The sequence below is a fragment of the Embiotoca jacksoni genome, unplaced genomic scaffold (assembly GCF_022577435.1).
Source record: "Embiotoca jacksoni isolate LCO1_2020_lvr unplaced genomic scaffold, fEmbJac1.0.p SCAF_30, whole genome shotgun sequence".
NCBI classification, from domain to species: domain Eukaryota; kingdom Metazoa; phylum Chordata; class Actinopteri; family Embiotocidae; genus Embiotoca; species Embiotoca jacksoni.
The window spans coordinates 3,857,607-3,883,296 of record NW_027185382.1 but is presented as its reverse complement, the minus strand read 5'-3'; the positions used below and the strand labels follow the sequence as shown (position 1 = coordinate 3,883,296).

At 43.7% G+C, this 25,690-nt stretch overlaps 1 protein-coding gene across 1 annotated transcript; it reads right to left on the bottom strand.

Moving 5' to 3' along the window:
* Positions 1-156: 156 nt before the first annotated feature.
* LOC138206917 (voltage-gated delayed rectifier potassium channel KCNH8-like) lies at positions 157-25,690 on the bottom strand. The gene is made up of 15 exons (XM_069163774.1): positions 25,194-25,690; positions 17,495-17,728; positions 17,261-17,392; positions 16,657-16,802; positions 15,579-15,837; positions 14,474-14,631; positions 12,380-12,587; positions 10,720-11,097; positions 10,262-10,461; positions 9,275-9,524; positions 5,895-6,109; positions 2,626-2,900; positions 1,606-1,715; positions 1,253-1,305; positions 157-1,105 (listed from the first exon to the last, which is right to left on the bottom strand). Exons 1-15 carry the CDS (start codon positions 25,267-25,269, stop codon positions 341-343), a joined length of 3,459 nt encoding a protein of 1,152 aa, XP_069019875.1. The 5' UTR covers positions 25,270-25,690; the 3' UTR covers positions 157-340.

Below are 25,690 nucleotides of genomic sequence, written 5' to 3'. Positions count from 1 at the left end.
GTTTACTCCACCTTGCCAGGCACTGAAATTAATGGATGTCACAAATCAGCTTGAACTGTAAAAAAATACATAAAGATGCCAATTTATAATTTATAGTGAGCAAAGCATACGTGTGGCTCTTCAGACAATTCAGCGTAAGAGTAAACAAATCAGATGAAACTGTAAAACATACTTTTATTATCAGATCTTCTCGGCGGTGCTCATGATAATAGTTTATAATAGTTTAAAATCGACTTATTTACATAATAACTCACATGCCAAACCGGGCAAACGTCTGTCATGCAGTAAGTTGTGCGGCATGCTGGTCTTGTCGGTCAGTCCTGTGCCAGTGTACAGATCTTCACACCGAGGGCTGTCCTTCATCGATGAAGCTGAGCTGGGCGGGGTGCTCCGCCCACTCCGCCTCCTGCAGGTGGAGGAGGGGCTCTCGGGGCGGTGATGCCATGCTGGAGGTCTGGAGGAGGGGGTTGGGGTGGATGTGAGGAGGGGAGAGGGAATGAGGGTAAGACTGGACTATGAACTGGAGCTGGGATTCGGACTGGGACAGGGGTGGGGGGCGGGACTGAGGCTGTGTTTGTGGCTCGCTGCCGGGTTCTGATAGGTCGACCAGAAGAGGAGGGATGGCTGAAGAAAGAGAAGGGATGGAGGAGGATGAGTAGGGATGTGGCACAACTGTGTGCTCATGAGGAGAGCTGTTGAGTGAAGGAGGAGCTGAGCAATGAGAGACTGCAGGATTATGGGTGGTGATGGATCGAGAAGGTGCACACTGAAGTGAATCAAACTGTCCTCGAAACGACTGAGGAGAAGACGGTCCGGGCACCAGGACGGATGGAGGATTAGGATATTCTGAGCCGCCAGCAAGTGCATGTTGGGTATGAAGGGGTGGTGCCGGGGAGGAGCTGTATGAGGACACGCTGGGAGGCGGAGTCACAGCGCTGGGAGGCGGAGTCACAGCGCTGGGAGGCGGAGTCACAGCACTGGGAGGCAGAGTCACAGCGCTGTGTATCAGCAACGCGGAGGGGGTGTGGAAGAGGGGTTTGAGAAGACGTGTCATTTCCTGCAGCTCCTGACTTACAGCGGTTACTTGACGAGAGAGGACACACATCTGGAGATGAAGATGAAAGGACGAGTGGAAAACATCATTTTATTCCCCAAATTTAGGAACAATCATACCATTAGGAACAGCTACTGAAATATCTACAATTTCCAAGACAGCAAGACTAATGAATGAACTTCCTGATATGAGGCTTACCTCGTGTTTTAGCTTTGCAATAGTCTGCATGGTGTCGTCTCCATTGCGGGCTCCTGTGGAGACAATACACATACGCACACTCAGGATGAGTGAATAAGGACTGTTACATCCTTTAACAATAGATCAGTGAGTCAGTTAAAGATGTGCTCTGGGGTCCAGGCACATATTGACATCCCTCATTGATATAGTAGAGTGGACAAAATAATAGAAACACCCGTCACAATATGACAGCAACAAAAAGGCTGTATCTATTCAAGGTTTTCAGGTGTACCTGTGTGTGTGTGTGTGTGTGTGTGTGTGTGTGTGTGTGTGTGTGTGTGTGTGTGTGTGTGTGTGTGTGTGTGTGTGTTCACCTGGAGTGGCTGCATCAGGACTGGATAGAAATCTCTGAGTGGCACCGAGGGAAAAATCAAACTTTGCTGCTGAACCGCTGAGATTTTCTGTCTCGATCCCGTCCACAAACCTGGAGACGAACAGGAGGAGGGAGAGGATGAACCTCACACAAGACAAAAAGATAATGCAGTAAATTATGATTCAGAAATAAACTCCGTAAAGATGATCTCCGAGGGATCTCCAAATCTCAGATCTATCCCAGTCAGTACCCATCAAGGCCTGCAGGTTCACAGTGTGAGATGATGAGACAAAAGTTCCACATGGTGGCAGCAGACTATTAAAAACATCTACACTGCAAAACCCTTCACTCTATAAGCATGACATATTTCCACATCGTAGTGCAAAGTATATCTAAGTAAACTTCAGCACACCAACAGAAATACATCCAGGCGAGTACAAATGGCTTTTCCTTGTTTAAGAAAACATACACGATCCCACATATCCCATGTGATGTTACATTATTCATAAACACAAACCGGACATGGTTTAAATCACCAAAGCACCAAAAAGAGAACTCAGTCTTTCACTGAATCCAGCACAACTTTTCATCAGGAATCTGATGAAGTGGTGGGAAGCTGGATGGACAGACAGATGGACAGGGTTCATGTCTGTAACCAAACAATATAAATGAAATCATGACATATATTTAAAGATTTGTAGTTGCATCCTTTATGGGAAACCCACAACTCAGGACATTAAGAATAATTTACCGAACCCCATGCTCTCTAAGCTGAATACAGTGACACAATTTATGCTGGTGTTCACCCTCACACAGCTGCACCAGAATAAATTGACTCCACAAGCTGAGCGTCTGCTGCCACCTCTCCAGGGACTCCCTGCAAATGAACCTGTAGAAAAATGCTTCAAGTGACAAGGCACCCAAGTCAAATCCTCCCTGGATTACTCGCCGCTGGATGACCTCCTGCAGGCGACGCTTACCTAAGTAACCCATTCAATTAAATCAATGAATGGCTCCGTACCGAGGGCTGAGGTCCGGCTGCAGGCAGCTGAAGCTCACTACGGGGATCTGCAGGCTGGCGGGCCGGGCGTGATCGCTGACCGGCCGGAAGGGTCTCGGCGGCACCAGAGGGGAACGCAGAGGGGAGCGAAGGGGTGATCGCAGACCTCGGCCCAGCCTGCCGAGGGACGGCATCTTGGGGAGAGGGGAGTGCTCCCCCTCGGACCCTGACCCCTCCTCGTCTTCCTTGATGGAAGGAAGCTTCTTTAGGATCCCTCCGTTACTCTCGCAGTCAGCCTGAGGGGCGTAAAGCAAGACAATGTCATACAAAGTTGTTTTTTTTTTTTTAAACTGTCTCAGAAATAAGATGTGGCATAGAGGTGGGAGACAGCTCAGGAAGTCATGCGAGGCCAGGCATGCTGTCGCTCTGCTGTTGGATCAGATGGGGGAGCTGCTGAGTCGTTCACAATAGCTGCAATGGCGCCGACATCCATTCATGTTGTCGGCAGCGCTGCGAAAGAGAGTTCTTATTCAAAACCAAGGGAGCATAGAAATCACTGACAGTCACTCACTCTGAGGGTCTTCTTTGACTCCAGATGAAAAAATATGGATTATCTTTTAACCATGTTTATGATTTACCTTTCAAAATGAAACTCCTGCAGTCAGCCTGTTGTCAGCGGTAGATGATGTGGACTTTATGAAAGCTTGTTAGTTGCATTTCCTTTTATCATTTCTTTAGGGTGCAATTTAAGGCTGATTAAAACGCTGGCAAGCAACCCCATTTTCTCTTTTCCCTTGTCACCACCACCACCACCACCCCTTCCTTCTCTCTCCCCTCTATTTGTTGTCTTCTCCATCCAGTCTTCGGCTCACGTGCCCGGCTGGTATTTTTAGATCACAGAGGTTTAATTTTAGCAGAGGTTTGCCTGGAGGGAAGTGAGCGGAGAGGGGACTGTTTGGAATTTCTATGTTGTGTGTGTGTGAGCAGCACGTGCTGTCTTGATATGCAGCTTGTCACAATGAGGTCATCAAGCCAGATATGTGTGGAGGTATGTGGAAGAAGAAATGATGCATGTTCAGATGTGGATACTGTACATGTTTGTCATGCATGAGCTGGAACATGGCCAGCAGCAGTATGGTGTGGACATGTGTGTGTGTGTGTGTGTGTGTGTGTGTGTGTGTGTGTGTGTGTGTGTGTGTGTGTGTGTGTGTGTGTGTGTGTGTGTGTGTGTGGCCTGAATACGCCTCTATATCTCTGAGCAAGGACAAACATGCTGTGAAATGTAATGTTGGTTTGTGAGAGTGGAACACTGAATGTGTGAGTGTCTGCAGTGTGCTGGTGTTGCTCATGTTGTGAGGACAGAAATGTGTTTCCACAGTCAGTGTGGTGACCGTTCAGACATGGAGTAAATCCTTACATATTAGGGGGTAAAGTGTGCAGGAATGTTAAGTCATTAATGTCTTCTGAAGTGATGCAAGTGTGTGTGTGTGTGTGTGTGTGTGTGTGTGTGTGTGTGTGTGTGGGCACGTGAATGCAAATATCATCAGCTCCCTCCTCTTCCTTCCCCTGCAGCTCCCCTTCATCCTGATGTTTTCTCGTCTCGTCTCCATCTGGTTGTTGCTCTATATTTATCCAGGCAGGGATGGCCCCGCCCCCCTCCACCTCGCCCCCACCCATCTGACAGCTCTATTTTTAGTCCCATGCCGTGTTCAGTTGAGGATGTGCCCTGCTGTCGCTGTACGTGCATATATACTCCCAAGGAGTGTGTGTACGGTTTTTAAGCTTTTTTTTTTGTTGAGTAAATCGTTTTTTCTCTATTGTTTGAGATACACAGCAGGGATGTAAGACACAACTTCACCTACTTCCAGGTTGCATGGTAAAGGAGGAGACTTTAACTTTCTGTTCCAGAGTAGTTTCTCTTATATTTGTAAGATGTAAAGGCAGGTTGTATGCTTCAGGAGTTTAAAAACAAAAGCAGTGAAGAAGATTCATTTAGTTGCGATGCTGCATATCGATGGTCTGAAATGCACCCAAACTTTACTACTATATATAGTAATATAATATAATACTAGAAATGGGAAGCTGAAAATGTTCTTTGAGAATGTCTAAATGTCTCTAAAAGAAATAAAGCAAGATTTCCAACAATCAGTAATTAATATTTTGGTCCCATAGACACCAATGTACTCAAGTCAGTCAAGTTTTATGTAAATATTCTTTCATCCTTCCTGATATACCATCTTGTCCCTTGACGTTTTCTCTTGGATCTCTGTTCTAATTACCGAGCTTACTCACAGAGAAAATGTGACTTAGTGATTTCCAGTACAAGCTAGTTATTCATGTGTGCACCGCAGCCGAGATCCATCTGTAAATCCCTGGCAACTGAATCGCCCGTGTTTAGCTCATGTCTTTATCTGCTGGCTGCATCTCAAGCAGAAGCACTGGATTCCTCCTCACTCGCCGTCCAGATGGCTAATCTTTTTCAAGTGCATCTCTTTGGCTTGCAGTGCGTAAGATTTTGGGCGGAGGGGGGGTCAGCGCACAGCTGAGACTTATCGAAAACACACAACAACCCTTTTTCGCGCTTACTACCCTGAAACTACCTTTAAGGCATTCAGGCCATGATATTATTCATGTGCAGTGCACTTTAAAGCCTGGGATTATGGTAATATCAATAAAGACAGTTATTATAATACATTAAGAAATGGAAAAAAAAAAAAAAAGAGTTTACAGGGGGTGACTGTTATTGGCAGCAACCGAACTTTTCAGGATTTAAAGTGCTGGTGAAGACACATCAGTGTTCTCCACAGTGAAGCCGTTATTTTCTATGCAGACACGGCGCCAACTGAAGTTTGTGAGAGCATCTGATCTTTTAGTGTATGTTCAACTGGAAAAGGATCCCTGAGCAGACCCAGAACATGCTGGAGGGACTTCATGTCCAACATGTTCCCAGCCAGATGGGAACATGTTGGTGTTCGCCTGAAGGAGCTGCAGGATGGAGGATGTTGCTTAGCCTCCTTCCACTTCTCCCCCACTGCTGCATCCACAAATGACACCTTATTTGGCTTTATGTATCCTTAACTTCTAACCTACTAAAGATTATTGGAAAATAAATATTATTTCAATCACAATTTTTCAAGCGTGTAGACTTGGTTTGCTTCAGAAATTACAACTAACCTCAGGACTGCAGCGGCCCCTTAAAATGATAAAAACCACCATGTAAAGTGGCCCCTCTGCTTGATATCCACCCCGCAGTTTCACTGGACTCTGTAAAGTTTCATCCGTCTGTGTACCTCGGTGCTGTGTCCCTCTCGCAGGTTGTACGTCAGGTCGTGCTGGATCTCAGTGATGAACTTCTGGGCGTAGTCGGGGTAGAGGCAGAGCACCTCGCGGAGCCCTTTGAGGCTGATGTACTGCAGGTCACAGTAAGTCAGCGCTTTCACACAGGCGTTGGTCTTTATCACTTCCTCCTGCGTCAGGCAGTCAGAGCCAATCAGATCACCCCGACCTGGAAAGCACAGGTAGTTGAAGGTGAGAGTGAATAATGTATGTGAGGCCACCACTCTCCGTTTTACTTTGACATGTTAAGCACATTTTAAGTGGACAATTCCCCAAAATATTACCATGCAATACTTTGAGCAGGAGTGAGCGACCATGACTCAGCTCACCTGAAATAACACACTTTTAGAGGCAAGAGGAAAGTAATGATGGTTCGACTATTTTTTTTTTTTTTAATATTGAATATTTTATAGCAGACACCGTGTGGTACACCGTGCGGTACACCGTGTGGTACAGCTGCAAATTGGAATAGAGAATCTGTATTTTATTTTTTCTGCTTCCTCTCTCCACCTCGCTGCCTTCTCCAGAGCTGTAAATCCAAAGTGGCAATGATAAAACAATTTGTGTGTGTGTGTGTGTGTGTGTGTGTGTGTGTGTGTGTGTGTGTGTGTGTGTGTGTGTGTGTGTATGTGTGTGTGTGTGTGTGTGTGTGTGTTTGTTTGAGAGAGAAAGAGAGAGCAGGCAGGAAAACTGGAGAAAACATGTGCACTCTGCTTTCTCTCTCGTGCATAGAGAAGTACTGAGTGTTTGGAGGCTTATGAGAAAACTGTTTATATGTGTGCATATGTGCATGTGTGTGTGTGTGTGTGTGTGTGTGTGTGTGTGTGTGTGTGTGTGTGTGTGTGTGTGTGTGTGTGTGTAGGTTTTTTTGTTGGGAGAGGAGCAGTGTGAGAAGGCATTTATTCACGTGTCCTTTGAGATCCACATGCGTGTGCGGGTCCAACATGCTAATGAGTTTAGTGTCTTCCCTCTGTAGTCAGCAATCATTTCATAATTTACAGCAGGCAGCTCATTAATATGAAAACCAGTGTTGCTAATTTGCTCCCGCCGCTTTATGTGGACCTGAACCGATTCCAGAGCTGTTTGTGAGTCTGTTTGTGTTTTTATATTCTGTTTTATCCGTGTTACGCAGAATGGAAGCGGCGTCAGCGTTGGTGTTGTAGGACAAGACTCTGGAGAGGCTCTTTTTCTGTAACACCGACGCAGGTTTGTGGTTCTCACCGTTTACTCAGCCTGCTGATTGGAGACATGCATTGTTAATGCACAACTTCAAGTTCGCTGCAGTTTTGCTGGTGGTGACGTGGGGCTGCTGGGTTTTGGTTGATATTGATTTCATGCTCTGGATTGATGGAAGTTTTCTGGACTTTTTCATTTATTTTCACGGGTGGATTCTCGTTATTTGTTCGCAATAATGTGTAATCGTTTGCCGCTATCTGCCTTAGATAATTCATGTTGAGATGCTTTGTTGTTTATTTTCCTTATTTGTTTATCAGCTCAAACATATTTTTCATTACTGGCCTGAAGCAACATAAATTCCGCAGTGGATCAAATGAATATGCGTAATCTGAAATATGCTGCTCGATGTGCCAAACCTACACATAATTGCCTCCTTACTCTTCAGTTTGCCTGAGCTTTTTAGCCTCTTTTAACTCTTTGTTTTGGTTTTATGGAGAGTAACATCAATTTAAAGTAAATTCGTCAAAATGTTTACATCTTGCTCAGCTACTGCTCAGTGGAAAAATGAAACAAAAAAGTCATTAATTTGAGCATTAATGCTGTTTGTGGGTTTCCTTTAGGACTTCTGGGTGCTCCCCAAACGGTCTCATCAATCTCTGCATCGCACTCCATCTTCCACCTGATGGGGTGTGAATTGTTGGCCCACAGGGGCAGGTTAATATGGGGATGATAGCAGTTTTTTTCAGCACCGGGGCAACTCTCCTTCATTATCTTCTTCTTATTAATATAAGCAATGTGGCTGGCTATTAAATATTGGATGTCTAATAACTTCCTCTGCTCTTTGTTATCTTCTGCTCACAGTGCTGCAACAGACCGGAGAGAACAGATCTGGCAACCTCCAGTCTCTTATTTACTTTGGTTCCTCATTTATTTCCCACATGTTTTTAAGAATTTATGTTTTTATGTCTGACTTAAAAAGCACTGCATGGTCTGCCGCCAGCATATTTTGAGAATTTTATCCCCTGTAAACAAACTTAATCTTATATACCCCCCCAAAAAACGTCTACAAGGAGATTGCAGCAGAGCTTCCTTTAAGAAATTTACCGGGCAGGTTATTATTATTTCTTCTTAAAAATCTTTAAATGGATTTCCAATTTTTCCTTATGGGTGCCTTATTTATTCTTGAACAGATGTGCGTGTGTCTTAAGTTTCTGTTCTGGAATTGAACTTAAAAAAGAAGCAGCAATACTTGGATGGGGATTATAGCAGTGGGTGCACTTAAACAGAGGCCACACTATGTCCATGACTGAGCAGTAGAAGGAGGTTTTGATGACTGGGCTCCAATGGTAGCCTCCCAGGAGGGCTATCCAGCACTCAACACAATGATGACAGTGCTCTTTTCTTTTTTCCTTCGGCTTGCTGAACTCACATTACTCATTCCAAGAGCAGTCATCACGGCATAGGTCGCCCCTCTCCGGCTTCATCCTCTTGCACTTTGGACACAGACGCTGGATTTTGAGTCACTTTGGTGCCGGAATCTAGGAGGGCTTCTATGGTTTGGAGTCCAAGACAGAGAAGCCCTTCAGGATTCAGGTAGAAATGTGACTCGCTCAGACTGGAGGCCCGACAGGAGGCTTGATCCAAACCCACAAAGACACAGACTTACATCCCTTGGGAGCCGGGTCAATGATGTACTGACCTAATGCTTTAATCTGGGTCTGGGCAACACACTTAAAAGCGGGAATGAATTGGTAGGGAGGGATGGCTGGATGAGGGATGGATAGAGGGAAGAATGGATGGATTAATGGATGGAGAGATGGATGGAAACAACCCTCGCATAGTATTGAAGTGTGGGAATAGGTGCTGTCCATGGTGCTGAAGCGCAGTGGTGTTGTCTCCATGACCTGTGGTGTGTTTGTGTGCGTTGCATTATACTTTATAATTTATTCAATAAGTTAGTATATACATAAGTGGCGATGTATCAGCAGAAGTTAAACTATTGATATTGATAAAATTCTAAAATTATACGTAACATCTTTTGTATGTGTTCTATCCACTTTAGTTTTTAATCCTTCGTTAAGATTGAACAATTATTAGCTTTTGATGACCCTCAAGTGAACATTAAAATAGGGGTGTCAGCTGAATGTATTTTCTTTACCCAGAATGGCCAGCACCGTGCTGTCCTTCAGGACTTCCATGGAGCCCGAGCACACAAAGTAGATAGCCTGGAGTGCGTCTCCCTGGCGAATGAGGAACTCCCCTGGAGCGCAGAAGGAGGTCCTGATGATGAGGGAGAGCGAGCGCAGACACCCCCTGCTGGCCGACTCAAAAAGCGGCAGCTGCAGCAGCTCTTTGTTCAGGTGCATAGCGATGTCGGCTCTCAGCTCATCCGGGAAGTCCTTCAGCAGCTGAAGCGGGAATCAGGAGGACAAATGCAATGATGAACTATGGCTTAATCTCCGTGTTAGCTTCAGTGGCTTTTTAAAGCTTCTCTCCTCTCTGTGTCAGTGTCTGAATGTGAGTGTGTGGGAAGGTGAAGGTAACAAGCCGAATAAAACCTTTCACCTTCCCACATACAACCAACTGATACATTCATAACCAGATTCGGGTTATTTACTTCTGTAATGGAAAGAGAGACTTTGACAGGGAAAGTTGTGGGTTTTTACCTCAAAGTATTACTGTCTGTCCACCATCAGGTTATTCTTTTAAAAAGGATTATCCAGATGTGAAGCCATGGTAAAAAACACCAAGAGTGAGCTGATCGTCTCCGAGGGCCATTAATCCATTAAATTAAGATCGCTGCTAGAAACCCAAAACAAAACCCAAATCCTCTCAACGATTTTGAGCCGTTTCTTTAGCCTGCCTGAAGGGCGAGTCACCGGATTTGCACTGTCAATCGAGTTCATCCCATTGTAACTGACAAGGTCAATCCAAGCTACAGATGTCATGTGCTCATTTCAGAAAGTTAAAGGAACAGTCTCACATTTTCAGAAATATTCTAGATTTTCTTCGAGATCTTAAAATTGATGCTCAGAGGCTGATGGAAGTTGTTGCTTTAGAGATACTGAAGCGAAGACCATTCAAGTAACATTGACATTGTTGATGTAAATTACAAGACATACTTCATGCAGCCAGTCTCTCCTACCTCGCTGACGTCGATACCGTTGTTGACAGACCAGGTCGTCTGGAAACACTCCATCATACGCTGCTCCAGAACTTTGGGTAGCCGGTGCACACGGATGAAGTCCTTCAGGTCCTTGGTGCGGGTTTGGTAGAGCGATCGGCGGGAGTACATCCTCTGGATGATGGCAGTCACGTTACCAAACACCACAGCGTGCATTAATGCTACAGAGGAGACGGACAAAGAGAGGACGACATGCGAGAAGCCTTTCTCAGTGAGGGATTTTTCTAAACAACTTTACAAGGATAAGTACCATGTCTGGCTAAAAGTAAGAAATGCCAAATGGCATGCTCACTAGAAGCTACTGTTGAGATTGACGATTTGTGGTGTGGTGACATTTTTCACAAGTATGTATACAATCCTAATGATGACATGATATTGAGGAATTCTTTTTTCTGGTTTGCTGTCCAAGACCTTCCCACCTCCGATCAGCATGGTGCAGATGGAGAAGATCTTCTCGGAGTCCGTGTTGGCTGAGACGTTGCCGAAGCCCACGCTGGTCAGACTGCTCAGAGCGAAGTACAGCGACGTGACGTAGGAGCTCCTGACAGACGGGCCGCCGCTCAATGTCGTGCCCGAGCTGCTCGCCGTCCTCGCTCTTGTCCGGCTGCCATTCCCCTGGCCCGAGCCCAGCAGCCCCGCCCCGTTCAGCAGCTCCAACCCCGAGCCGTTCCACTGGCTGTAATTGGTCAGCATTGCTGTCATGGTGCCTTGAGGCAAATCTGAGACACCCAGCAGGGAGGTCAGCGGTGCCAAGAAGTATGGCGTTCCCAAGCGTTTGGCCAGTTCGTGGAGCCAGCCTGGTGGGGGGAGGTAGGGAGAGGGGGGAGAAGGAGTGTCCACAACAGTTCGTCAGACTAATGAGAATTCATCCATGTTTGTGAAATGACCTTTAGCAGACGGTTTCATTAGCAGTGGCAACAAGGCTGGAAGGGCAGAGTAATTACTTCAGTTTGGTGTTTGGGTTTTTGGGAGGCCAGACACTGCACGCTAACATTTCAAATGATGTCAGCTTATATTTGCATTTATGCACCGTGCAAATAATTTGTCTCATTTACTAACTTGTCAACTTTTTTTTCTCATATTTTGGCAACAGTTTAATGCTGGATATGGTTGAAGTTTTGGATCTGAGAAGTCAAAGTATCCTGTTTCAGCACTTTTTTTTAAAATACTTTTTTCTCAGTAGACTGTGAAACCCTTACAGATCAGGCACCCACAGTAAAGGACATTGGAGCCAGCTAAAATTTAGGCAAATTTTAAATTTCTGAACTCACATCCATGGTGTCCAGAGGATGACTGGTTGGTTGGATGACTGATGATTGGTTTTGGGACTCCTGATTTCCTCTCTTGTCACCGTCAGGACAACATTTTCAGTGTCTACTAATGCAGCAGTCACGGTTTTCTTTCCATCTAAGGAGCAACAACCCTGGAGCTGACTTGTAGTGTGTAATGGTAAATATGCAGCACTTGTACCAAGCTTTTCAAGCTGACTTTGAGAGAGTAGTTAAAAGCCATCCACACACAATCATTAAGCAAGAATGGTGGAGCAGTGCCCTGCTCATTGGAAGCAATTTGCCATTGCTCAATTACCAACCCTATGATTAATGGCCGACCCGCTTCTCCACCTGAGCCACAGCCGTCCCATGTGTGCAGCCATATGCATCCACGCATCAGTGGAGACCTTTTCTGGACATTTCTGACCGTTTCTAACCTACAATCTCGCTCTCTACTCTCTGCTTGTGTCGTTCAGGTTTAAATCACTCGAACGCGACAAACACCAGCAACACGTGCACCTCACAGTGTGAGCACAGTAGGAGGGGGAAACGGATCACCATAATTAGAAGTGTTTTCTCAGTAAAAGGACACACGCACACACACAGTGCAACATGACTTTACATATTCTTGATGAATTGGATTGAAAGGCATTGTGAGAAAAAGCACAGTATAGATTTGTCATGCATCTCTCATGAAACAGGTGAGGAAGAGGATTTATGCTGCAGGAGTGGTTAAAAAGGTTTCTCTGCTTTTTCCATCCGCTTGAATGTTTGAATTAATTTGTAGTGCACGCACGCTGACACCAACCTATATCCCAGGAGGAGGGGCTGTTACTTTCAATCTCGCTGCGTCCGATGAAGTACCAGACGCAGGCCATCCAGTGGGCCAGCAGGGCGAACGTGGACATGAGCAGCGTGAGGACCACTGCGCTGTACTGCGAGTAACGATCCAGCTTCTGCAGGAGGCGCAAGAGCCGCAGGAGGCGCACCGTCTTCAGCAAGTGGACCCCGAAGTTCTGGGAGACAGAGAGAGGAAGGAAGGTATCAATGCTTCAAACATGAAATATGGAAAGTTTAGCTCGTTAGGATGGGATTAGTTGCTCTTGGATGGGTGGAGTAGACTCTTTCCTGTGACTGAGATTAGTAATTGTCAGGCTTAATCTTTTCACATCTGTAGTCAGGAAGGGTTTGTAATTAGAATTACCCATGCACAGTTTTAATCAGTCATTTTGTCAGAGCCTCCTAAACCATGAGATAAACACACAAGATGAAAATACATTTTATTTAAAAAAGATTGAGTTCAGTTTCAGGTGCATCAGAGAAGCTATCCAGAGAAAAACACTGCTATCATCATCCTCTCGATGTCTGTGGTCCTGATGTAAAAATGACCTCATCCAACGTCTTCTTATCGATTTTCTCTTTCTCTGCAACGCACCGCTCATTTCACTGCCTGGTAAGTGGTCTGTTAACTCAAACAGCTCTGGTTTCAACACAGCTGGAGAGGAATTACACCACGCTGAGGACAGATTTAACTCTGGATATGATTCGTATTCACTACAGAATACACACATGTACCATTTCTCTGCCTCATCCCTGTCTTAACCACAGACTCGGATACCTACTGTTTCTGTTTCTGTGCACATTCACTGTAGACTTCTGCTTTCTGGTAAATTACACGGATATCAACATTTGTCGAGTGGACAAAGAGTGAGTTGTGAGCACTTTACCTAAAGAGTTGCTTTGACAGGATCTATGTGAGCCTAAGTAGCTAAACATATTTAATATTTCACGTGAGAAGAAGCACGGTTCTCCATGAAAGAAAAAAGTGTCCTCATTGGTCAGAATTTAATTATCTTTGTGGCCCATCATGATCCCGTATCTAACGCATCTTCTTCAACAGCTTGCAGGTTCTGCACTCAACATCATCTGGCTAATCTGCTTGTCTCAAACTGTAATTTGTCTTCAGCGCACCCATTTATCAACTTAATTAGCAGGTACCTAATAATGAGTGTCTCGGTGAAGCTCGCACTCTCACTTTTCCTCCCTTGAAGCTCCTGCTAATATTTTGCAGAGGAAGGAAACAATATGGAACAAAAAAAACTTAGAATACCGTCGTTGTTTTTCCTTCTTCAGATAAAAACAAAGCTTTGTTAGCTCTTTGTTTCCTTCCAAGTGTGTTTGTAGCATAACAGATGTTGTGTGTATACGTGAGTGTGTTGCTGCTTCGGTGTTTACTGCACATTCGCAGGCTCTTTCAGGCTCTTTCAGGCTCTTTCAGGCTCTTTCATGGACTTTGGAACAACCTACCTGAGGAGATAAGGCGTGCACATTTTTAGAGAATTGCTTTTAAGTGATGTCGTCCTTTTATGTCCTTTTAAGCAGTTCTTTTGTTCCCCTGTTTTTGTTTGTTTATTTTATTCATTTATTGATTTGTTTGTTTTCTATTCCATTTGCTCGTTTTGGTTATTTGTTTGGTTTTCTTGTATTCATTACCGTTATGATATGGTCCTTTTTGCCTCCTGTTTTCTTAAATGTTTACCGGTATTGACGTTATGTATGACTAAGTTTTGCTTCTCTGTAGAGCACTTTGTAAACTCTGTTTTTAAAGGTGCTATATAAATAAAGTTATTATTATTATTATAAATCAATGCTGAATGAAAGTCGAACAGCAGGAGGGTGCTATTGATAAAAGAATGACAGCTATTAGCAGCAATAAGGCCCACAGAGCCTCTATCTGTACATGCCACTCACACAAACACATAAATAACACCTAAAGACACTTCGAAGCACAAACATAATCAAACACCCCCCCAACACTCGTACAGACAACAAATGTCTGCACATTACAGCATGTAATTGACTACAGTGTGGAGCTGGGTACTGCAGCTGTGGACACACTCACCACACTGATGTTGAAGGCGTAGAGCAGGTCGAAGGGCAACGCGGCGATCAGATCCACAAACAGCCAGGATGTGACGTAGTGAATGCAGATGGAGCGGGCGTCGTACACCACCTGACCGGATGTGCTCACGTACGTCGTTCGGAAGTTCAACACGATGTCTGGCACGCAAATGCAACGCAAGGAGAGGACAGCGTCAGTGGAGATTGTTAAAGTCTAACTGGGATCTCTTTACAGCCGAACTTAGTTCTGCCTGAAGGCAACAAAATCACCAACCAGCTCCTTTAAAGCTCATTGAAGTTTTACTATCTTTAAAAAAAACAAAATCCTATTAAAGACATCAGATGAATGACATGAATTTAGCGAAATGCAAAACATGGGTGACCAATAGGAGCTCCTCGTGTCTCCTAAACCAGTCTGATTCTGACATGTTCCACTTCCAGGTTGACCCTGATTACTTCCCTGCAGGTACGAGGACAAATAACCTTCATGCGGGCCTCCACTCTTTTTCAGATGGGATGTGGACTTTACCTGTTTTGTGCAACTGTTCAGACAAAAGAGCACAGGGACAGTCTTTTAGCCTCTTTTGACTGAAGGGCCTTTTTAAGGACACCAGGTACTTTATACAGAGAATGGTCTTATTATTGGTACAGAGATCTGTGAATAATTGGAGGAACAGTTATCAGGCTCATTTTATTTGTCCCGTTAAGATTCTGTTCAGATATTTTCTTCAATAAGCCCTACTTAAGTGGGATTAGTAGACTTGGTTGCCAGAGAGGAGACTGCAGGTTTAGATAGAGGAAAAAGTGGAGACTCATTCAATTGGCCTATAGCTCAGAAGTGTCAGGAGAAGCTGGAGGGCAACGTGGAGCACAGCACAGCTGAATGAGCCAATTAAGAGCGAAGGAGTCGTAGTTTCTAAACCGACTTGATTGGAATATGTAGACCAGGAGGGAGTTGTCTCGTAAACTGACAGGATATCAGGAGGAAGCAGGAAGAAAATAAAGGTAAGAGATACAATTGGGAATGAAGTCTTTGATTTGATTGACATTAATGGTAAAGCGCCAGTTAAAAGAAAAACACAACGTGAAGAAAACAGCAGCCTTACCGATGATGAAAAGTATCTCCACCAGGATATCACTCACACTTGGAGGGTTTCGAGCTGCCGAGCCGCCGTCCTCTCGTATCTCCACGGCGGTGAAGCACACGTTGTAGGGAACGGTGACGGCTACGTAGAAGGTGGCCAGCAAGATCAGCCAATCCCAGCCGGCCTTGAACGCACCATAGTGAAGGAGGATGAAACGGGACTTCTGGATGTCGGCCACCTTGTACTCTGGGACCGGGTTCGCATTGGCTCCCAGAACACTCTGGAAACACACAGGCATTAATAGTAAAGACACATTAATCATATTAGGATTATATATCTGCTCAATTAAAAATAGGGAGCTCTTATCTTGTCAGGATCTCCACTAGTCAGCATTAATATTTCATCAGCAGCACTTGTAGTGCAGTATTATTTATGGTTCCACTGGTGGTGTGAATGAGACATATTTCAGAGGCTAGTTTAAAATGATGGAAACAAATGAAAACACTCGCTGTTTGCAGCTTCACTCCAACACTGATTGGTCCATTCAGTAGTTCACCTCATACACAATAAGTATAGACATAAAAGACATAATACAAATGCTATATGTGCAAAGTGATGATGAAATACAATGTGCTCCCAAAAGGAGGAAACCTTTTGTGCCTCCTGATCGGCTGTATTTTCCTCATTAATTTAAATGAATAGACCTTTATGCATATGTATCTCCTCCGAGGTCGTGAATCGTTGAGACTACACTGCAAGGACAGCTTTGTCTCCTCCAACTTGCTTGAATTTATGAATTTTAATCTCATTGTCTAAGAATGGAAATCAAGTTAAAGTGCAAGCAAAGCTTGAGAAAATAAACAGCAAATGCCAAGAATCTCCCGACACCTTCTAGTCCCCCTTTAAACTAAAAGTCCAAAGCCTTGCTAGCACCCCCTAGAGGCTGCAGTGTTTATTGCCCCCACAGTACAGGACGTGCCAAACAGAGCAAACAACATGTGGATGATGTTGTTATTCGTAGAGTCGTACTACGGTCAACAAAATTTGAATCCAAAAATATATCGGCATCAGTTTTACTCTCCAACACAACGTGTCTCACATTGTTGATCTTCAGCTTGCTCTTGGTCTTGTCCTGCTTCTGTAGGTGTCCAGACAGCTGGTAGAGGACGGCCCGACTGCGACGGCGCTCCATGCTGAAGCCCGGAGGGCGGCTGACCTGCCGGATTTCCAAACCAGTTTCTTCATCTGAAAACAAGGACACGTTAGACAAATGCAGAAAAGTGGCCATCGTTCAAATATGTAAGTGCCAACATTGATGGGAAATCAGTCCATTACTAAACCTCCTGGGAATTTGATCAATTTCCTTCCCTTCTACTCTACATTTGTAAACCCAAGAACTTTTTTTTATGTTTTTATTACCATATTCTCTGTCTTTGAACGGAATTAGTATTGTGGGATGATGGAAATGTCTTTGACCTGACCTTTATTGCATTTAATTTGATCAGGTCTTTACTGTTACTGTGCACAATAGAACTGACAAAAGGTGCTAAGAAAGTATATTAGTTTTTTTTTGAGTGACTGCTGTGAGCTCATGTCGGCAGCTCAATTTGTGCCTCAGCTGCAGAGCCTCTATTGGATCATTTCATGTTAATTACGGTGGAACTGGACGATGCCTCACTTTGCTTTTTCATGCCTTCTCTCACCAGTGTCAGATTCATTGCCATGGTCCAGGTCCTTATTTTCTGTGATGTCCTTATGGGAGACGAGGAACAGCACCACCTCGCTCTTCTCGTTCTTGATGGGAACGATGTCCAGCAGACACCAGAACTTGGAGCCTTTTCAAAAGAAAAGAAAGTAGAGTAACGTGTCAAACATCCCTAAAAGACGATTTACACATTAAACGTGATCAAACGTGTCCTCCGGCAAACCAGTCTCACCGCCCTTCTTGTACAGAACGATCTCGGTCTTGAACTCCCGACGTTCATCCAGAGCCTTCTGCATCTGCGAGGTGAGGCGGTCGCTGGTCTCGCCGCCGTACAGGAAGTGACACATGGAGCTCTTCTGCATCAGCTCCCCGCGGGCGAAGCCGGTCAGTTCGCAGAAGCCATCGGAGCAGTAGACGATGGGGTAGAGAGACTGGACCTGAGCGTTCCCCAGGACAAAGTTACTGTCTGAGTGGAGGGAAGAAGGGAAGGCAAGAGACATGAAGGAAAAACAGAGAAAGATAATAGAAAGACGATGAGGAGCCAGGAGAGCACAAGCTAAAGAGATACCAGGGTCTCCAAGCATGTTTAATCCTTCAAAATAAAGATTCACTATCAATTAGTGAGCTCTGCCTTTAAGGATGAGTTTTGTAATCCATGTGATCACATTCATGCAACATGCGTTATTCAACCAGGGGGTCATGACCTCCAGTTTTACCAAGATTTATACTAACACGTAATTAAAATTTCCTGCATGGCTCACTCTTTTGTTTTTCCACATGTTCGGCTCTGTGCTCTTTAGGGCTTCGGAGGAATTCTCCCTTTGAAGAGCCGCCGTCCTCTGGGAGAATTTAACATGCCTGCTGCTTTTCAAATGAGCCTCATATTGTCTTCCTTTTTCCTTTTATTGTCCTCTTTAAGTAATCTTTTTTTTTAATCTTTGTTCTTCCCATACCCTCAATATTATTTTCATCCTCAATATCATTTTTTTTGTGTTTAATTTTGGGCAACGCAAATAAACTTGACTTCACTTTTCTGTTGAGCCTGGATCCGTCAGATTGAGATTGCAAAAGTAATTTCTGCATGTTCGCAGCCTTGGGAAATAGTTCAACGGATCTCTTCTGTGTACAATAGAAACAAATGAAAGCTCTAGCATGTTGTTTTTATCAGTTTGGGAATTTGGGGTCTTCCCTATCGCAGCCTTTTTATTGCCTCGTGTGCTGCTGTAGCTTTTCATGTAAAGTGTCACTTCTACAGCATCTTTCCAGTTTTTCTGAGTCTTTAAAGCACTCAGTGCCTAATTATGCATCTTTTTTCTGCAGTCACTAGGAGTGAAGTATTTGGTCCATAGTATCTATCAGTTATGATAACACTGTACTGAAGGTTATTACTAAAACCTGAGAACAAAGTACATTCAGGTGGTGGAAGAAACATTAGCAGCCAGACGATCACATCATCAGCCGGCCGTTAAATCCACCTTATCTAAACTACTTTATTTGAAGGTTAAAACGGAAAGTTTGGCCGATACTTTTCCTTTTCATCTTCAGTTTCTCCTCCTAATAATTACAGTGAACATTCCTGGATTTTAGTACTGGACCTTAAGTTGTAACCCACCTGAAAAACACTTGTTTTGACACATTTTGTGTCGTAATGGCCAAAGAATTTATAATGTTTTATAAAAAAAAAAAAGATGTTTCTCATCTGGTAGTTGGTTAGAAACAAACTGAGCGACACATTCAATCAAATCCAATTGAAAACATGCATGTAAGCATATGTTATTAGAACGTAATATAAGCTGACAGATGGTTTGACAGCCTTTGGGGACAATCCTGAATAATTCATTCTGAAACAGAGTTAGGTATAATAGGTGACTCACGCAGCCACAACATTTACTCCGCTGAGATCATTAAAGTCCATACATAAATGAAGCTGCAGGACTTGAGCACTCACTTTGAGGAATGGCAGCAATCGAGAGCAGGCGAGCACATGATTGAATGAGAGGCATAGATGGAGTGAGAGAGACAGAGAGCATTAAGATGAACTAGGGGCAATGAAATTTAATAATTCATGCATTAATAAAGCATGTCCAGTGTAAACGCTCTCGCCAAACCTCATCGAAGTGACACCCAGATGAAAGTACACTTCAGTGCTGGAGGCTCATGGGAGGTCACGCGTTTTAGAAATTGTGAATCAGAATAATTAACAACATGTTGTGGTTCAGGTTAAATCATGCACTGCTCATTCAAGAAGACATTTCACATTTATATACAGGGGTTGAGCTTATAACACACATTTTATTTTTAAATGAAAGGAGTTAAGAAATGTACCTTTTTTTTTTAAATTTAGATCATAAAAATGGGTAATAATATGATAATAACAAGTGTGTATCCCAAGAAATGGTCCAAGAAGAGTTGTTTTACAACTTGTTTTTTAAAACTGATTTAATACAGGAAAAATAATGTGTTGATATACGAGTTACAGCTTTGCTGATAGGTGGATTGACAGCACAAGACCAGCCAATTCCCCCCTGTTCAACTTTGGACATGAAATATGACCAACATGAGCTCACTAATGAATCAACCTGAAGGCAAAGTGCTAGATTTACATGTCAATCTGCACTGACTAAAAGAATGAGAATGATACAGTCATACAGTCATTTCTTTTAAATGACTTGCCCTGCAGTCTTAAGATTCTCTACTCAGCGACAACTAAACGCGACTTGTCCTGATGTTTCTGAGGAACTATGTGGTGCCGTTGACTGCAGAGGGGCTACAGGCCTGACAGGCTGTTTTCACTGCATAAAAATAGCTATTTGAGGTTCCACTGTAGCTCTATTGAAGCATATGTTCACAGTAAAGGCCAACATGCCTTTAGCTACTTTTTACTGCTCAGCTTGTAAAAAAAAAAAAAAAAAAGACATCTATCAGAACAACAGGCCTCAGAAGGAAGTTGAGATGCAACATGTGCAAAATCAGATGGATGTGTACTGACAAGAGCGACAGCGGTGTCGTCTCCTCGCTGTCACTTTTTACCAGGTGTGCCAAGTAGATGTGGAGACGGCTGTAATAACATGCGATGGTTCAAGCTGCTCAGAGCAGCAGCAGGGGAAGGAGGCCATCCATGATTCTGAACACAGGACTGATGCAGCCGGCGATGTTGAACAGTGTGACAGAATATAATGGGATTTGATGAATCACTTCGCCCAGAAAAAAAAAAATAGCCGTGCACTTTTGAGATGATTAACTGGTAGAATGGAGGAATGTATTAATATTTAAGAGCAGAACTGTAAGCCCATTTTGCAAAACAACAATGGTAGTGGCAAAAATAGAAGTCATTGAGCACATTTAATCTTTCTCATAAAAATGTTACATTAAAAAAAGACCAATAAGCAGATCACTTAAGATTTATCTAAAAAACATTTCTGTCTAGATCTGGCTTTGTGTCCGGGATCTTTGTCACGTTAGAACAGAAAATGACCAGCTTCCTTCGCTTCACGGTTCAGCATGTTCTTCTGTTTTGTTTGGCTCCAGTAAATCAGAGGACCAAACAATCACAAGCTGCAGTACAAATTGCAAAGAGCAGATCAACTTGTGGCTCCAAAAAAACAAGACAGTGATGCCCAAAATGGCAGCTTCCAAGCCTCTTCACAAACCAATCAGTGATGTGAAAGTGGGCTGCCCTTGGTAGAAAGCCGGGTGTGTGCTCATGCAAACAAAAAAGGGACACAGAAAATCACTGATCCATAGTGCTACGAGTAGTCAAAATATTCCACAGGGTAACTTCAGTATTTTTCAAAACAGACAAAATTATATGTCAAATTCAAGGTAATTTCTGTGCGTCCACCTGCATCAGCCTCTTCCATGATTTTTCAATGCTTTAGTGGACATTTTTTACTTTGCTATGCTTTTATGGATGTAGAGATGGAGCCCACCATCATCAAAGCTCTGATTAACTGGGAGGTTTTTACACCAAAGAAAACAGGTTTTTCCAAACCATAAAAACCAGATCAAACCAGAATAAGTGTGTGCACAGCTTCACCACATACCGAGCTTACACATTAAATAGTGCGACTACTATCTGACGGCTGAACAAAACTAAATTCTTCCCGAGTCATTTTGCACTTTTAATATCAAGAAAATAGGAGGAATGGGGCATTAAGAGAGTCCTACAGAGGCTAAATCACATCCTTGCACCGTGTGATCTCTTCTGCCTCTACAGCCTGTACGCGATAACAGTGCTCACTATGGTCGGCTTAATATCTACATCATTTCCCTGCTGGCCTTGTGCTGTGATCATATTTTCCTCTGTTGGATTCGGTCTCTGTACACTCCCCCGGCGCTACGCAGGCCTGTCACATCCGCAGCACAATCCAGGTGTAATAACGTGTGAGCCGAACTACAAAGCCACTCAGATTCAGCCCCTGAGCAGCTTAGGGAACCCCGATAAACCCTGCAACTGATTACAGTGACAGCCCGCCACAATACATTCACCACCACGCACATTGTAAGCCAAAGACACACACACACACACACACACACACACACAGTTTGGTCATAGCATTTTTTACAAACACTGCATTTGACACTCATCTTGGAGGTTTATAACTCCTACAGAGCCCTCATTAATATAGTTGTAATAATCATTGTTTACATACATGCACATAACTCCCTTTCATTTTTGCAAGATATATAAATATTACTCTTTTGTTACATGATTTATAACTGGAAGCTCAAAAAGTGCCGCTCATAATTATTGTGTGCGTCTTAAGTTAATTGTGCAACAAGCTTTTTTGTGCAGCTTGCTCTCAGCCAATCATGAATCAGGGAATTTATCAATGAGTTTTTGAATTTTATCTCAACTACATCTTTGCAGAAAATCTACATTTCTTTTTTAAGATAAAATATTAGTATATATTTAATAGAAGTCATCCATCATCCATTTCTAACAGTAACCATTGACAACGTGAGAGTCTGCAACAGCAAAGAAAGAGACAGCTGGCAAACAATAAAGGCATGAGCGCTGACAGCTTAATGATGTCGTCCTATTTGTTAAACCAGCTCTGCGGTGTCTTTTCTAGACTTTCAGTGAAAACACACTTTTCAGTGTGCATCAGCTTCAAAACTTTAGAGCCCACGGCTTTCTGCCAGAACTCCCCTGACCAAAACTGACAAAACTCCTCTGCCTAAGCCTGCTTCTTTTCCTTACGACAAGATGTGTCCAAGCTGACTCAAAACTACTGTATGACCACTAGTGAGTATGAACAAATAACAAAATGCTTGCAAAAATTCACAGAAATCTGTACCGCTTGTATTTATAAATATGGTCGTAGCAGATTGAGATATCTCCGAGTTAAAAGAGGTCTAACGAATGCTCTCTACTCCACAGCGGGAAAAAACTGAAGAAATTCCCAGGAGTCTCCCTAGTTATATTGCTGCATTAATGTTGCATGGCAAAGATGGAAGATCTCCGCTTCCGACCTGAAAATACCGTTTCGCTCGGCTGGAAATAATCGGTGACAACTCTCTATCATTCACAAAGAACAGGTCCTGTTTTCTGTTGTTGGGTGTAGGAAGTGACAAATAAATACAGCACAGTATTTGGAGCACAAATCCTTGGTCACAGTGGGATCTGAAGTGGCACCTTAGATGATCTATTTCTCAACCTGTTCTTTCCTGGTGTTGTTATGAGCCATCGTCTTGACAGCACTGCAACGACAGCTTTGGTTGGAGATGCCCTCATTAAAAATCCCCCCTCTGTGTTTTGACCACAGGCCTGCCAGACATTACTGAGCAACTAATGAATGACCATCAGTGCAGACTTCAGGTTCCCACACAAGGCTGAGGAGCTGCTGCTTATCACAAGTCACCATTCATCCCTTTATGCACTCATTCAGTGGAGCTAATTCAGATTGTGAGAATATTTTATAGCAGCAGACACACATGGAACCGATCTGAGGCAATCAGGGCTCGTTGATAATCTCCAGGTGTGAGCTGCTGTGATTGGACTCCTCTTGGAGCAGGGAGATTACCACAAAAACAGTGTATTTACTGTGGAAATAACTTTAAACGAACTTCTTTGTACACCTTCTTGTGTTATCTATGTTATTTAGTAGAATCTGGGGGGACTACTCATAGGTTTACTGTATCTTTGGACAAGCACGTGGACAACCACTCAAGTCGTGGTAAAGCAGGTGAAATCCCTGCTTCCTCTCATAATCCTGTGTCTAATGGATCTCCTCCTGCCGACCTGTGCAACCGCAGCCACCAGGCAAGACGTGATCAGACACAGAGGAGTGCAGTCTGCTCCTTTCCCAGATAAGAATAGGACTGATTGCTGTTGACACAAAATGAAAACCTCCAATAGAATCAATGTTGTCTCATGGACCTTTGTCTCCCGGGGACACACAGGGAACATCACATACCTACGGCTGCCACTGAGTACGATCAGCAGGACTAATCCGCACAAATTACATTTATTTTATGTAGTTTTCTATAATTTAGAGCTCTGTTTCAGAAAATAGACAGCTCCTGCACTGATTCCTCGTACAGTGCATCCATGCTCAGTAATGCCTGTTAATTTGCGCCTCCAGGGCTGTGTTATGTAACGCTCTTAAGATATAATAACTACAGTTTGCATCCTGACTGACAGCAATCTCTCTGCGGGTTTACGTGGGCTCAATGTACAGACTGAAAACATGTGAATGATAATTAAAGGTTTGGTTACAACTTGTGTTGGACGCCATAAAGAGGCTCCGGCTCTGTCTGACTCTATTTCTTCTAAGAATTGTATGTTACTTGTGATAGTGAAAAAGAAAACCTGAATATCAAAGCATTTAAAAGGAGTCCAGGTGCCACGTTTCCTTCACGAATGGATCTATGTTGTCTTTAGTAGCTGAGGTAACAGTTTGAAATGGTTTGTTCACAGAGCTAAACGATGAAGACTAATTTCTGCAAGACCCCAGAACACTAAGTGCCCTCAATGTCCAAGTCTTTGTTCCGATTTGATTGAAAATTTGTTTAGGAAAACACTCAGCCGTGTAATTCAGAGACAACTTATGGACCTTAAGGTTTCTATAAGAGGGGCAACTCTGTCAAAATCTAATTTCAGGACCTTCAAGTTTTGTGATCATAAAATAACATGTTTGAACAAATCACCGCGCTGCAGATCAGAGCTGCGTTCCCGCTCCGACATGATTGAATCGAGGGTAAAGGCTGCAGCGTATTGAAATGCAAATTCCTGAACTGATTGACAGTCGTCTGTTGCAAGCTGGCAACTAAGAGCAATACCAGTGAATTATTAATACACCGACTCATTGCATTAATTAACACTATACAGTAACTCAGTACATATTAGCACCAAAGATGCAGTCAGGAAATCACACATCTGCATAGGAAATGTGATGACCCTACTTTTTCTTAACAATATTACGCTTTTTATTTTCATGTAAATATAAAATAACGGCCATGCTTTTAGTGTTTTTGCACTGTAAGTTAGGATGTTTTGGCCATGGGTAAATAAAAATGTAAATCTAATAAGCACCTTAACCAAGTCAGCATCTTTTGTGCATACAGGGACAACATCATGTCATGTATTTCTGCATCAGACTCTGTGGACCACTGGACTGTTCATGTTGAAATTATGTGTTCAAGTAGGTGCCTCATGAAATCTTAATATGTTAAACAGAAATCTGCGCTTTCCTTCATCATAATTCATTCAGCAGTCAAAGTATCAGTGAGCTCATGGCCTGTTTGCGTCTTCACCTATTCCCAATCCTCATTACGCACTTTGGATTTTGGAGTTTCAATTTTGTTCCGGACATTAGCCAAATAAACAGATTTGGGTGAGTAAACAACTGAGAGTAAATAAAGTGCTTGAAACATCTATTGCGCACAATAAAATCCAACGGATATGGGGAGACAAGCAATGTACTCACGGGTCCCATCGAAACGCGTGGCAATGGTATCCAGGAAGGTGTTCTGTGGCGCAATCAGACCCCGCATCACCGGCATCCTGGAGCGGGTCGAGCCGCGTCTCTCCCGGCGCTCCGAGCCATGGCTGTCGCCGGGGGTGGCCACGAATCCCGGCAGAAACCTGGACGATGTCCCCGGCGCTCCTCCTAAACCCTGGAGGAGGGCGCCGAGCCGAGACACCCGGGACTCCACGGTCCTGAAACTGACCACCAAGCAGGTGATCCCGGCTTCGAGGAGGAGAGAGGAGCCGCTGGAGGCCAAACGGGTGAGGACGGAGGGATGGAAGGATCACGGCGAGGATGGTCACATTTACGCACGGATGTGCTGCAATGCAATCCTTCTCCTTCTCCTTCTCCTCCTCCCCTTCTTTCGCTCTTTCCTCTCTTACACTTTGTTCTCTCCAAACATTCTCCCGTGCACTTCAGCAGTGCAGCTAAACAAGCTTTTCATTCACTCTTTC